Below are 14082 nucleotides of genomic sequence, written 5' to 3'. Positions count from 1 at the left end.
ATGTTGTAAAGGGTGGTTAGAGTCAAAAAGTAAGTATTGGTCAGTGTGCGTAGCCTTCCTAAAGACTTCTGTTTTTAGCGCTCTGTCCTCTTTTATAATTACTGTACAATCCAAGAAGGCTAGTTGGTTATCTTGAATGTCCTCACGAGTAAATTTAATGTTGAAGTCTACAGAGTTGAGGTGATCTGTGAAGGATTGAATTTCTTGTTTCTTAATTATGACAAAAGTATCGTCCACATATCTAAACCAGTGTCTAGGTTTTGTCCCCGGGAAGGATGTGAGGGCCTGTTTCTCCATCTCTTCCATGTAAAGATTAGCCACTGTGGGTGAAACTGGTGAGCCCATAGCACAACCATGAATTTGTTTATACATTTTTTCCCGAAATTGAAAATACGTAGTATTAAGGCAGATTTCTAATAATTGGCAGATGTGATCCGGTTTAAGTTTGGTTCTTTCATGCAGAGAAACATCCGCCAGCAGCCTCGTCCTCACCACTGAGACTGCTGCTGGGGTTGGGACAGATGTAAAGAGAGAAGTCACATCGTATGATGCCAAAGTTTCCCCAGGTTCCAATATGAGGTCTTTGATCCTCTCTACAAACCCTGTGGTGTTCTCTACGTGATATTCTGTGTTACCAACCAACGGAGCTAAAATAGTTTTTAAATATTTGGCTACATTGTATGTAGAGGAGTCAATGCTACAAACAATGGGTCTGAGGGGGAACCCTTCTTTATGTATTTTTGGCAGGCCATAGATACATGGCGTGGCCTCTCCCGGGTATAATCTAAAATACATCTGTTTGTCTATATGTTTTCCTTTCTCTAACTTTTGGAGACAGTCAATCATTTCTTTCTTGTATCTGTTGGAAGGGTCCCTTTTTCGTTGCTCATACGTGTTAGAATCACTGATTAACCTATTTATTTTGTCTTCATAATCCAATGTGTTGAGAAGCACTGTACATCTGCCCTTGTCTGCTGGCAAAATAGTAATATTTTTGTCTTTTTGTAGAGTAGTTAACGCCTTCCTCTCTTCTAATGTTATGTTGGACGGAGGAAGTTTGACACTACTGAGAAGCGCTGATATTTTAATGCGTAGATCATCTGCCTCTGCATACGAAAGTTTGTTATTTTTAATAGCCCATTCAGTAGCTGTGATGTAATCTATTGTAGGTATAGTTTTAGGAGTCACTGAGAAATTTAAACCTTTGGTAAGTACCGCCTTTTCTGTCTCTGACAGATCTCTGTCTGACAAATTTTTGATCCAATTCTCCCTTGCAAACTGTTGATTCCTAATTTTTCGCGTGTTTACCAGTAGCTGAGATTGTTTCAGTAAAAGTAATTTTTGAAATTTACCATTTTGTCTCTCTTTGGTTTTGCTGTGGTGCCTCATATAACCGGATTTAGTAAATTCACACACTTCCTGATAGATTTTGTGGGTAAGTTTAGTTTGTAATCGCTGATAATAAGTTTCTATTTCTGACTGTTTGTTTTTTATCTCTATGTTAAGTCTCCTAATCCGCAAATTTAGAATTTTCCTAGTATAATTTTGTTTCATTTTATCGGCTAAGTATCCGGGTTCCAGGGGTGCTTGCTTCAAGCATTTAGGAATTAACCGGCTCTGTCTACATCTAAGATTGAATCTGAGGTGGTTCTTTAAGTCACCTAATTTAAAGGTGGCCTTTTCTTCTTTTTTCCTGTACGACTGAGAGCCTACACAGACGTATTGCCCATTGAAAAGAAAAACAAAAAGAGCTCTATTTTTCCGGCAATGTCTGCAGAGTTTCAAACATGAATTTTTCGTTGATTTCGGCCGCACTATGAAGCAGGCTCACTCAGGACTGATTTGCGGGTTTAACATCACTGCCATGAAAAACCTTTGACATGGAGGAGAGCAACTTGCGTGGACTTTGACTTTAAAACCTCAAAAACCTGCTGTCCTGGTGCGATCACCCATTTTTCAAAATGGCTCAGCAACTTAGCCCTACTCTATAAAGGAAAATGAAATCCTTCCATAACCCTTCCCATTAGGCCCAGACTCTACCTCTACATCACCGTTTCATGAGAAAGAGGCCTTGATTTTCTTTCCCAACTGTCCAGTATAGAGCAATGTTTCCTCTAAGCTGCACACATACTCAGCGCACAAAATAAAATAAAACAGAAACGCATTACTTAATATCTAATTTTAGAGCTGATATAATCTAGTTTATATATATATATATATATATATACATATATATATATATATATATATATATATATATTTTTTTTGTGATATCATGACAGGCTAGCTCTCAGCGGGACGGGACAAGAAGTGCAATGGACGACAGGTTTGGATACAAACAAAATGTTTCAATCAAGGGTTCCAGGGGGAATTCACAAGCAACAAAGGTTCGAATAGTGTCTCTTCCAATACTTGTCAAAATAAAGTCTCTTCTGATACTTAAATCCAAATAAAGTCTCTTCTGCTACGTAAATCCAAATAAAGTCTCTTCTGAGGTAAAACTGAAGACGGAGTTCTTTACAAGAGTCTCTAGGCCTCACCCCTCTTGACGTCCTCGTCATGTAGCCTAGCCACCTTAGCTAGGTTCAAACCCAGTGTCCAGTCGTGTGGTCCCAACTGGCAATGAGTTCCACGCAGCAATCAACTTCTCCACAGAGCACAGCAATCGAGCTTCGCTTTCCCCAAGCTGCACACTCAGAGGCTCTCTGCCTTAAGAGCCCTGCTTTCCAATCAAGTCCTGATCAGCCGCAGGTGTGTGGGTTTAATTGCTGCCTTCCACCAGGTGGGGCCAAGACTCTCTCTGGGTGGAGCCATCTTAGGGGGATGTATTTGCCCTCCAGGACACAGCCTCTCGTGACATCACAATATATATATATATATATATATATATATATATATATATATATATATATATATATATATATATATATATATATATATATATATCAGAATCATCTTTATTGCCAAGTATGTAGAACACACAAGAAATTTGTTTCCGGTAGAACACGCTGCACTAGTATCGTCGTAAAAAAAAACTGCTAAGTGGCACTATACAGTTCCATTTTGGCTACTGTTGAAATATATATATATATATATATATATATATATATATATATATATATATATATATATATATATATATATATATATATATATATATATATATATATATATATATATATATATATATATATATATATATATATATATATGGCAAGCGACTAGCGCAAGTGTCCATGAAACGTGGCATAGACCAAGGTGATGCACTCTCCCCACTGCTGTTCTGCATAGGACTGAACCCCCTCAGCCAGATAATCGCCTAGACAGGCTATGGATACCGCCTCAGAAATGGAGCTACGATCAGTCACCTCCTCTACATGGATGACCTAAAGCTGTATGCTAAGAGTGAAAGGAACATAGACTCCCTGATCCACACAACCAGGATCTACAGCAGTGATATCGGGATGTCATTCAGGCTGGAGAAATGTAGTCGGATGGTGACTAAGAGGGGCATGGTAGTCCACACTGAAGGGGTCTCACTCCCTGAAGGAACAATAGCAGACATTGAAAACAGCTACAAGTAGCTTGGTATACCACAGGCCAATGGCAACCTCGAACTAGCAACAAGGAAAGTGGCTGTGACCAAATACCTCAAGCGGGTGAAGCAAGTCCTGAGAAGCCAGCTCAATGGCAAGAACAAGACCCGGACAATAAACAGCTATACCCTGCCAGTGATCAGATACCCTGCAGGATTAATAAGGTGGCCAAAGGAAGAGATTCAGACCACGGCTGTTAAGACCCGAAAACTCCTCACCATGCATGGAGGGTTCCATCCCAAGTCCAGCACCCTGAGACTGTACACAAGCCGTAAGGAAGGAGGCCGGGGACTAGCGAGTGTGAGAGCCACTGTCCAGGATGAAACATCCAAGCTCCATGAATACATCAAAGAGAAGGCTCCAACGGATGATGTACTCAGAGAATGTCTCAGTCAATGGGGAACAGAGGATGAGGTGTTGGAAGAGGGACAATCATGGGAGCAAAAGCCCCTACATGGGATGTACCACCGAACCATAACAGAAGTGGCTGATCTCAAGAAGTCCTATCAATGGCTAGAGAGGGCTGGCCTAAAGGACAGCACAGAGGCACTCATCCTGGCTGCTCAAGAGCCGGCCCTGAACACCAGAGCCACAGAGACGAGGATATACCACACCAGACAAGAGCCAAGGTGTAGTTTGTGCAAAGAGGCACCTGAGACATCCAACACATAACTGCAGAGTGTAAGATGCTGGCAGGGAAAGCCTACATGGAGCGCCATAACCAGGTGGCTGGCATAGTCTACCGAAACATCTGTGCGGAGTATGGACTGGAAACCCCAAGGTCAAAATGGGAAACACCTCCCAACGTAGTAGAGAATGACCGAGCAAAGATCCTGTGGGACTTCCAGATACAGACTGACAAGATGGTAATGGCCAACCAACCAGATATCGTGGTCATAGATAAAGGGGAAAGGAAAGCCGTTGTCGTGGATGTAGCGGTCCCGAGTGATGGTAACATCAGAAAAAAGGAACATGAGAAACTCGAGAAATAACAAGAGAGGAGCTGGAGAGAGCCTGGAAGGTGAAGGTGACAGTCGTGCCTGTGGTGGTCGGAGCACTCGGGGCAGTGACCCCCAAACTCGACGAGTGGTTGCAACAGATCCCGGAAACAACATCGGATATCTCGATCCAGAAAAGCCCAGTGCTGGAAACAGCACGGATACTGCGCAGAACCCTCAAGCTTTCTGGCCTCTGGTAGAGGACCCGAGCTAAAATGGGGGACAGACACCACCCATGAGGGCTGAGACGAGGATTGATTTTATATATATATATATATATATATATATATATATATATATATATATATATATATATATATATATATATATATATATATATATATATATATATATATATATATATATATATATACAATATATATATATATATATATATATATATGGAATATATTTATAAACAATATATATATATATCCTGTGTCACTCTCAGCACATGCCGATTAAACATTATATAAAAAAGAAAAAACACATAAACTATCAACCAAACTACTGTATATCATATCGTAGAATTCAAGTGCAATTGCCACAGACAAGCATAAAGCAATTAGAATAGATTGGAAACATTCAAACAACTGCTACTTCTAAACAGATGATGCAGCAACACATACTAGCGGTGCGCACAATACTCATATTTGCTCTTAGAATCAAAGACTAGTACTGCTGGAGACTACAGTATTAATGGGGTCCTTCTCTACCTCTTCTTCTTGCTGCTAATTATGTTGCGCATCATCCAGTACACCTGAGTGCTGCCTGCCCTCCTGCAGAATGCGATAATAAACTGAAGGTTTGCAACTTTAAATTTCAACTTGGTCGGATACTTTGAAAACAAATGAAAAAATAAAAGCCTTCACTTAAAAATCTGCTTTATGACTGATTCACTCCAAAAGGAATAAGGCACCGAACTGTGTGAATTCACTTTCTATACTGACACTGTAAATGTGAGCACAATGGATTGTGTGTCTATGTGCCTGGTGATTGACAAGTCCAGGGTGTCCCGGTGTCACCTGAGATTAATGGGAAATAACCTAAATAAACCTGATGCTCACCAACAAACCACCACCAAAAAAAAAAATGACTTTTTTTCAATGTAGTCCTGCAGCATACTTGGGTCCCCTTGCTTTAACCTGTGCACTAATCTGGACTCCTTAACTATGGAAAATTCTAGTTAAGGGACTTTGTTTAAGAATTGGGTTTGCCTCAATTTTTTGGACTAAACACCATCAAACTACGCGAATAAAAGATAGCGGAACCGAAAAATAATTCTTGTCTTTCAGGGAGTGAAATTGAGGTTGAGTACAAATAAGTTACATGTACAATATTTTAAAAAAAGTGGAAAAGAAGCAGGCAAAGGCAGAGCATTTGGATCTGTGATTGCATCTCTATGCAGAATGCACTTTTCTCCTGCTTCAAGTTGGGCCCTTAGGCATGGCCCGGTCTGCTTCTCCTGCTCCCTTCCTCCGTCTTCCCACCATATGGACACTGCAGACCTCAAAACGTCTTGCCTCTATGTTCACTCTCACAACACAATTTACACTCTTGGAGAAATTTAAAGTAAATTGCCGGTTGTCTCTCACGCTTCTGGTTACAACTAGGGGCCAATCCCGTTTGATGGACTCCCCAATGTTCACATTTACACAGCGCACAGAACGAATAAAGACATTTTTAAAAATCCATTTGAAAAATGGGATTATTTAGATTTTAAATATTAACCGCTCCTCGTTGCTGCCTTTCACTGTCTTCCTTCTGTCTGTCTGTCTTGAAGGGCCGTTTCATCCTGACCAGTCTGGGATTTTATCACGCTTGCTTTGGTCATTACATCACAATTATGGAGATGTTGGTATGGGAGAAATAAGGGATGAAAAAGGAGGAGTGGAAAAAAAGCGACAGATAAAATGTAGGTCAGTGGAGATGCGCTTGGGGCACTTTTGCTCTCTCATTGGTTATGTCTCTCTCTCTGTTTCTCTCTCCTCTCTCTCTCTCTCTCTCTCTCTCTCTCTCTCTCTCTCTCTCTCTCTCTCTCTCTCTCTCTCTCTCTCTCTCTCTCTCTCTCTCTCTCTCTCTCTCTCCCTTCATGGGCCACAGCTAAAGAGGCTAAGAGAGTGGGGTTGAAAGTGCCTCCAACGCACACCTGCCTCTTTACTACCTCGCACAGACTGCCATAAGCATCCACAGCGTTGGCTCTCAGAAAACTACTCCAATGGCAGACGTTGAGGACCAGGCCTGATGCTAACTCAGCCTGACAGAAGGAGATTGTTTCGAAACAGACAGGGCACACACTCATTTCTGGACATACATGATATGACTATTTTTTAACTTTGTCTCAAATTTACTTGAAACCGCGTGGAAGTCACCAGGCATCTGTGTGGGCTCGAGGAAGACTTGCTGGTGGAGGTTACTGAAGCTGGAAACACATCTTGGGCATCTCCCATTTTCTCCCTCTTATCCTTAATTAGCAAGGAGAAAACAATCTAAATGCTTATTTTGTAAATCTGAATCCCAGTGGGACAATACTTGGTCACCTTATGTTGATGAAGGTCTCAAATACCTGGTGCTAGTTAAACATACAATATGCCAAAATCACAATATGTACAGTAAGAATCACCTCAAGCCTTCAGCGTCAGTTGTTGAGGTCGGATATCTTCAGGTTGCCAGGTCAGTCAGTATCAGAGTATTTCTCAGAGGGAGGAGGAGGAGACCCCACCCTGTAAGCCGTCCCCAAGGATACCTGAGACAAGTCGTGTCATCGGAGCCGCTCTTCTTTCAGTGACATACTGTAAGATCATTAAACTCTATTTGGCAGTGTATAAACACCACTGCTATTCCGATCTCGTTGTCTTCAATAACATTACGTTTTAGTTTAAATCATACTTCAAGTTAACAATCGCAATTAAACTGCATAAGTCACTATTGGTCACAAAACAGATGATATGTGGACAACACAATGGTCTTTTTATTTAGCTTTTGGAAAGTGAGCTCACACTATGAGGCAGAGCAAAATCGTGCTAATTAAACTAAGGAGAATCTATTTTAATATGTTATCCATTCAGTGGAAAAAGAATATCGTTTACATTTTAAAGGCAGTATTCTGTCTCATACAGCTCCCGGACTGGTGTCATCAAAAATGTTGTGATTGGAACATTTTCCCAATTACCTGATATGCCAGATAAACACGAATCTCTTTCTAAATCACGGAGTCGGAAAAATCTGGACATGATAAAGGGTTGACACACTTTTTTTGCATGTTTGAAAACAAGCAACGGTATATTGCACTGGGCTGATTAAATGTCAAGTATTAGCGTCGGAGTACGCTCAGCGCGTGCTTGTGCTTGTGTTGTGTGCGTGTGCGCGCGCACATGTCGGCTGCAGGCCGAGCGGGAGAGAGTGGGAGGAGCGGAAAGTGCTCGGGTCCAATCGGAGCGGGCGGGCAAAGCCTCACTAACACGCCGTTCCCTCCTTCAGCCGGCAGAAAACAGTGGAACCCTCCCATCGAGGTGAGAGCGCAGATGTCGTGAAAGCGACCGCAAGAGGAGAGCGCAAACACCGACACGCCGAGCGACCTCCGTCCGCCTCCCCACGCCTGCGTCTGGGATGCTTTTAGCGCACGAGCCGCCTCCAAGCAGGGAAACCATCCACTCTTTTAGTTGTTATTTTAAACAGAGGATTGCTCCCCCCAAGACGCCCCTTTTTATTTCAGTGTTTTTGTTTGTTTCTTCATGACTGCTGCTTTGGGAAATCAGGCGCAACAGCAACATCATGCGAGGTAAGCGCACTAAATCCACGTACGCGCCAACGACGAGCGGCGTGATTTAGTCCATGTCACGATGGACCTTGAAAGTTTATCGGGGGCCTTTTTTGTTTGTTTGTTTGTTTGTTTGTTTGTTTGTTTGTTTGTTTGTTTGTTTTAGCTTTCAGGTCGAGTTCACCGCGATACAAAATGAGGAAAGTACGCAAAAGTTGATTTGCGTAAGTCAAATAAGCAGGTGAATCAATCCACGCGCAAAGCGATTGGAAATTAAAAGTGTGATTTATCACCTTTGTCCGTTCACATCAGCTCGCCAGCCGGAAATTGCCGCCTGATGATATTTCAGGAAATAGACATTTTATTCGTCTTCATTTTGTATGCTGGTTGAGGGTTGTGTAAAAAAAGTTTTGGGATGTCCCAGGGCCATTTGCCGTGAGCTCCACAAACCAATTTCTCTGGAAGGCAGTTGACATGTTCATTATCAACGTCAATGTCATGTTCTCGCCCCCCTACGATTCTCTCTCTCTCTCTCTCTCTCTCTCTCTCTCTCTCTCTCTCTCTCTCTCTCTCTCTCTCTCTCTCTCTCTCTCTCTCTCTCTCTCTCTCTCTCTCTCTCTCTCTCTCTCTCTCTCTCTCTCTCTCTCTCTCTCTCTCTCTCTCTCTCATGCGCGCAAATCAACACGCTCCGAGTCCCCCCTCCATAAAAGTGAGTCAAAAAAGTGTATACTGTAGTGTATACCCAATTCAAGCACTTTTAATATTTGATTTAGAGTGAGATGTATTGTGCAAATCTATCTATCTATCTATCTATCTATCTATCTATCTATCTATCTATCTATCTATCTATCTATCTATCTATCTATCTATCTATCTATCTATCTATCTATCTATCTATCTATCTATCTATCTATCTATCTATCTATCTATCTATCTATCTATCTATCTATCATCCATCTATCTATCTATCTATCTATCTATCTATCTATCTATCTATCTATCTATCTATCTATCTATCTATCTATCTATCTATCTATCTATCTATCTATCTATCTATCTATCTATCTATCTATCTATCTATCTAGCTATCCATCCATCCATCCATCCATCCATCCATCCATCCGTCCATCTATCTATCTATCTATATATATATATATAATTGTGTATAAAAGTATATAAAAATAATTACAATGTATTCTTTCTGTATTCTTTCTGTATATATATACATATATATATATATATATATATATATATATATATATATATATATATATATATATATATATATACATTTATATACATTTGATGTGATCGTGCATAGTGTATGTGGCATTAACCCAACATCGCATTTCAATTAAAAAATAAAATGTAATCACCTCGGCAAGATTGAATTCAATTACAAACAATATAAATGATCATTGAAAATGGCATCTTTAGCATGCATCTTCTTTCCGCTCTCCTGTTTTCGCTGTATGGATGCCATTTAACATTTCCGCTGCTGCTTGAGGGAAACTCAACTCTGAGCCAGAAAAATAAAATAAAATAAAATAAAATAAAATAAAATAAAATAAAATAAAATAAAATAAAACAGACAATCGTGGCCCACCTCACATTCTGTTATTTAAGACCAAACTTCTCTGTCATACTCTCTGCAATTTTTTTGGGCGCCACTCGCATTATAGCGACCACTCTCATGCATGGGATGCTTCCAAGGGGGTTTCTACAGGAAGCTCCAGCTTTCACTTTATAGCCATGGTTAGCAGAGGAGGCCCCTGAAGCGTCTCTCTCACCCCTCTTTCTCCATCTCTAGCTCTCTCCATCTTTCTCTCTCCCTCTGCACGCCCGAAAGGGTTTTGTCAGATAGAATTAAATCAGTGTGGGCAACGCGCCCCCCACTCTCAACCTGTGTGTGTGTGTGTGTGTGTGTGTGTTGTGTGTGTGTCTCAGCTGCCCTTACATAGACTGTGCACACAACCACAAGGTTATAAAAAAAAAATGGAGGCCTCTCATGTGCCGTGGTAATTATCATTTAACGGTAGCCACAACTTCTGTAGTTCCGATTGAATGTGATGTCAGACAATATCCAAAGGAAAAAAATACAAAGAAAAAAGAATGGATCTAAAAATATAATTTGAGCATTTATGCATAACAAAAATGCATGTTTTACATTGTGGCTTTGAAAAATGGTTTAAAAATTAAAATGTGTGTTTTGCACAAAATTGACACTTGGCTGGTTTCATTTTCATTTAAACTTTCATTATGAAGTTGCAAATAAATAAAAGTCACATTTTCCCATCATAATTGTAAAGGCAAACAAATTATCATATTCATTCAATGTAGTGTAATCATCTCCTGTTGGACAGCGTCGAGGCAGCGTCGGTACGACCTAGACGCTCCTAGGTTAAAGAGTTCACCATGCGGTCGCTGAAGTGGGGGTGGGGTGGTCTACAGGGCGGGAGAGGGACAGTCAAAGTGGCATTTGATCTGCTAGATAAGCGATAAGTGTCACTCGCAATTTCCCAAATTCTTCAGAATGACGAAAAGAGAGGAACGGCACATAAGTCAGGCGGAGTCAAGCTGAGGTCAGAGGTGTCACAACAGGTGTGGCGATGCCCTCGAGATTACAAAATATGCCATTGGCTTGTATTTTTCTCCCCGGGAATCATCCACATCGATAGCAACTCTTCAAATGCATGTGACCGCACACACACGGACACACACACACACACACACACACACACACACACACACACACACACACACACACACACACACACACACATTATAACAATACGCATGACGGCTTTATGCCAATAGAATTTGTTCCATCCTGTTTTGCCGTGGAGGCTTGTGCATTGATCTGTCCGATTCCAAAGCATCCCCAGATCGATTTTTCATCAAATCCAACGGAAACAGTCTGTTCAGATAGATCACTCAGATGACACTGGTTCTACCATATCACGTGATCCTGAACTTTGAACCATTTTGCACTTTTTTGGGGATAATATCATACAAGGGCGGAAGTATAGACCGACTGATAATCTAATCGGACAAAAATATCTCAAGTGAGAAAAGAGTTGAACAGAAATCGATGGACCCGCCCTGAGTTTGAAAGACCACTTTACTTATTACAGATTCACTTTGCTCCAACTTAATTTCATGCTGTGAAAAACACAATGGGCACCTATTAATGGGGCCTCGAGTGGACTATTGCCGGACTCGGTTAGTGTCGATTGCATTGTTTATTGTGTGTTTGTGCTGACTAATGGCGAGTGTTATGTAAGAAGAGAGGAGAGATTACCCCAAACCCATGCAGGCCACGTTGTTAATCCCTCAACGCAGCCCTACTGACTGAGCTATGGTTTGGATGCTGTTGCAACACACTCACACATACACACACAGACACACGGGGCTCATACCCCACTGGCAACATACTCACTAACGCATACCGCAGTCTCCTCTGCCCAACCGCACGCTGTGTGCGTCTGTGTGTGTCTGTGTGCGTATGGCCTGATGGCACTCCTGTCGTCCCACTGAGCCACTATCATGGCTCATGTTTGTTTCGCACAGACTTCATGTTGGTTTTATCCTGCCGTCGCTATCTCGGGGATATGTGGTGTCCCCCTTCTTTCCTAATTCTGTCTCTCTCTCTCTCTCTCTCTCTCTCTCTCTCTCTCTCTCTCTCTCTCTCTCTCTCTCTCTCTCTCTCTCTCTCTCTCTCTCTCTCTCTCTCTCTCTCTCTCGTTTCTTTTTCTTTAAATCTTAATACACACAAAGCGTGGGCTATACAGCACATTTGAGTTTGCGTAGCCACTTTATCTACGCCATAAGCGATTTTCAGCCTTGAACCACTCCTAAACTCTAAATCTGCCTTGAAGTCATAAATCCTCGTCTGCCAATTTTACCACTCCGTGAAAAAAAGTACGTGTCTGTGGAGCCGCATCATTTTTCTCAGATTCAGACACAAGTTTGTTTGAGGCGCTCCATATTCAGCAATGTTGTATTCTTGTATTCAGACCAACTGAACAGCTGTTATTATTTTTCATTGCTATCGTGTCCAAAGAGATATCGAGTTCAAAGTTACGAAACCTTAAATATCACATGAATGCAAACATGGCCAGAGAATTATACTCTGAAAGAAACAAAGGTGAAAAAGATGGGTTATGGCGATTATTGTTTTTCTCTTCATTTCGACCAGATTATGTGTGAAATGATTTCCTTTTCTGCATTTAGAGATGGAGAGCTGATTTAAGGTGAACGAATGTTAAAGCAGGGATTTCAAATCGGGAGATAAAAGAAAAAGGAAAGGCAGGAGGGAGAATGAGGCTGAGCTAAGAAAGGAAAGCAATTAAGACCTAAGGTTACATAATAAAGTAAGCGTGCATGCGTGTGCATCTGCCAAAAGTGTGCTTAAAGTAGATGTTCAGTAGACGTCTAAATGGTAGACATCCACACACTGATATAGATACTGTGATCAGATTACATTTGCAACTCGTAGTTGCCCTCAGCATCCAAAGTCCACACCGGGAAACTGCTGCTTATCTAACACAAAATCTGATTACTCCATTCACTGTAGGTTTGTGTCAGTGTTACACCTCTTTTTATAAATACGCATAGCTAGAAACAAGCCCGACTTGCCGCAGGATGCACAGAAAAGTGATTTGTTTGGAAGAATTGATTTTCCTCAAGTAAGAAGCAGAGCTCAATTACAATTAGTTGCCACATGCACTCTACAAGCACGTTCTCGCTCACTGAAGGTGTCGCGGTTGCAGAACCAAAACTTGCACGTCGCAACAATAAGCCTGCGATTTAGCCAACTGCATCTTTTCTTAATTACAAAGATTAGCCAGTTTTAGTGCTTGTAATCCTGTTGAAGAGGTTCTTATTAGGACTATCTTTCCTTCTCTTCATCCTCTCCTCTCTCTCTTTCTGTAACGCTCTCTCTTGAGCGATGTCGCCCAGCCCAAATGTGCATGCCAATGCGTATTTCCGCGGGTGAGCAACCACTGCTAAGGATCCGCATATTTCGATGTGAGGTCCCTTACCATTCCTTTGTAAAGGGAATGGAATTATGAAACCAAAACCGCTGCTGCTTTTATTCACCCAACTCCAATTTAACGCTGATAATGTATTCTGTTAAATCATGCCATAGAGAGAGAGAGAGAGAGAAAGAGAGAGAAAGCAGGTGAAGTGCAAAGCAGGCTGTGTGTGTGAGTCTTTGTGATCAATTTGCCTCTGCGAGAGATGCCCCTGGGGCCACTTTGGGGAGAACCTTGTTAGGCTGAGTTAAATTGTTGCCCGAGGCCAGCTATTAGTGGCCATCCCTAAGAGAGGACACACACATCGCATGCTCTCGCACTTAAACAGAAAAGCACACGCGTGCATTCAAACACACACATAAGCTACAACGGCTTCTCATTTATATGCCCGCGTTCACTCTGGTTTCACTCGCAGGAATACATAAACACACAAGCATCATGGAAGAACCCTAACTTGGGGTAGTCAAGTGTAAAAAGATACAGTTACCGGAAGAAGATGGCTTTCACAGTCACAAGCCGGAACAGAAATCACAAAGTTCAACCAAAGTACCTTGGCTAAATCTTTACGAATATGTACTTTTTGCAAGATTTGAACAATTTTACAAACTGTAGAGTCAATATCTTTTTAATGCTAATGCCCGTGAGATGACCAGTGTAATAAAGACTAGACTAACAATGTGGTGTGACAA

General features: G+C 41.4%; 1 protein-coding gene across 2 annotated transcripts in view; it reads left to right on the top strand.

The window, feature by feature from the left end:
- The first annotated feature begins 8075 nt into the window (after nt 1-8075).
- The window catches only part of LOC148899443 (nuclear receptor ROR-beta-like), a 24172-nt gene continuing 18165 nt past the window's right edge, over nt 8076-14082 (top strand). Inside the window, exons 1-2 of one of the 2 annotated variants that reach the window (XM_088994680.1) lie at nt 8076-8375; nt 8521-8595. Coding sequence is in view for 1 of the 2 variants with exons in the window: in XM_088994679.1 (XP_088850805.1) it covers nt 8369-8375 (7 nt within the window). In the remaining variant the exon portion in view is untranslated. The remainder of the gene's footprint in view (nt 8376-8520; nt 8596-14082) is intronic. The other variant, XM_088994679.1, reaches the window with a different exon arrangement.

Source organism: Hippocampus bargibanti, linkage group LG04, assembly GCF_051943395.1.
Source record: "Hippocampus bargibanti isolate YZ-2025 linkage group LG04, ASM5194339v1, whole genome shotgun sequence".
Classification (NCBI taxonomy): Eukaryota; Metazoa; Chordata; class Actinopteri; order Syngnathiformes; family Syngnathidae; genus Hippocampus; species Hippocampus bargibanti.
This window is presented reverse-complemented; position numbering and strand designations above follow the sequence as displayed.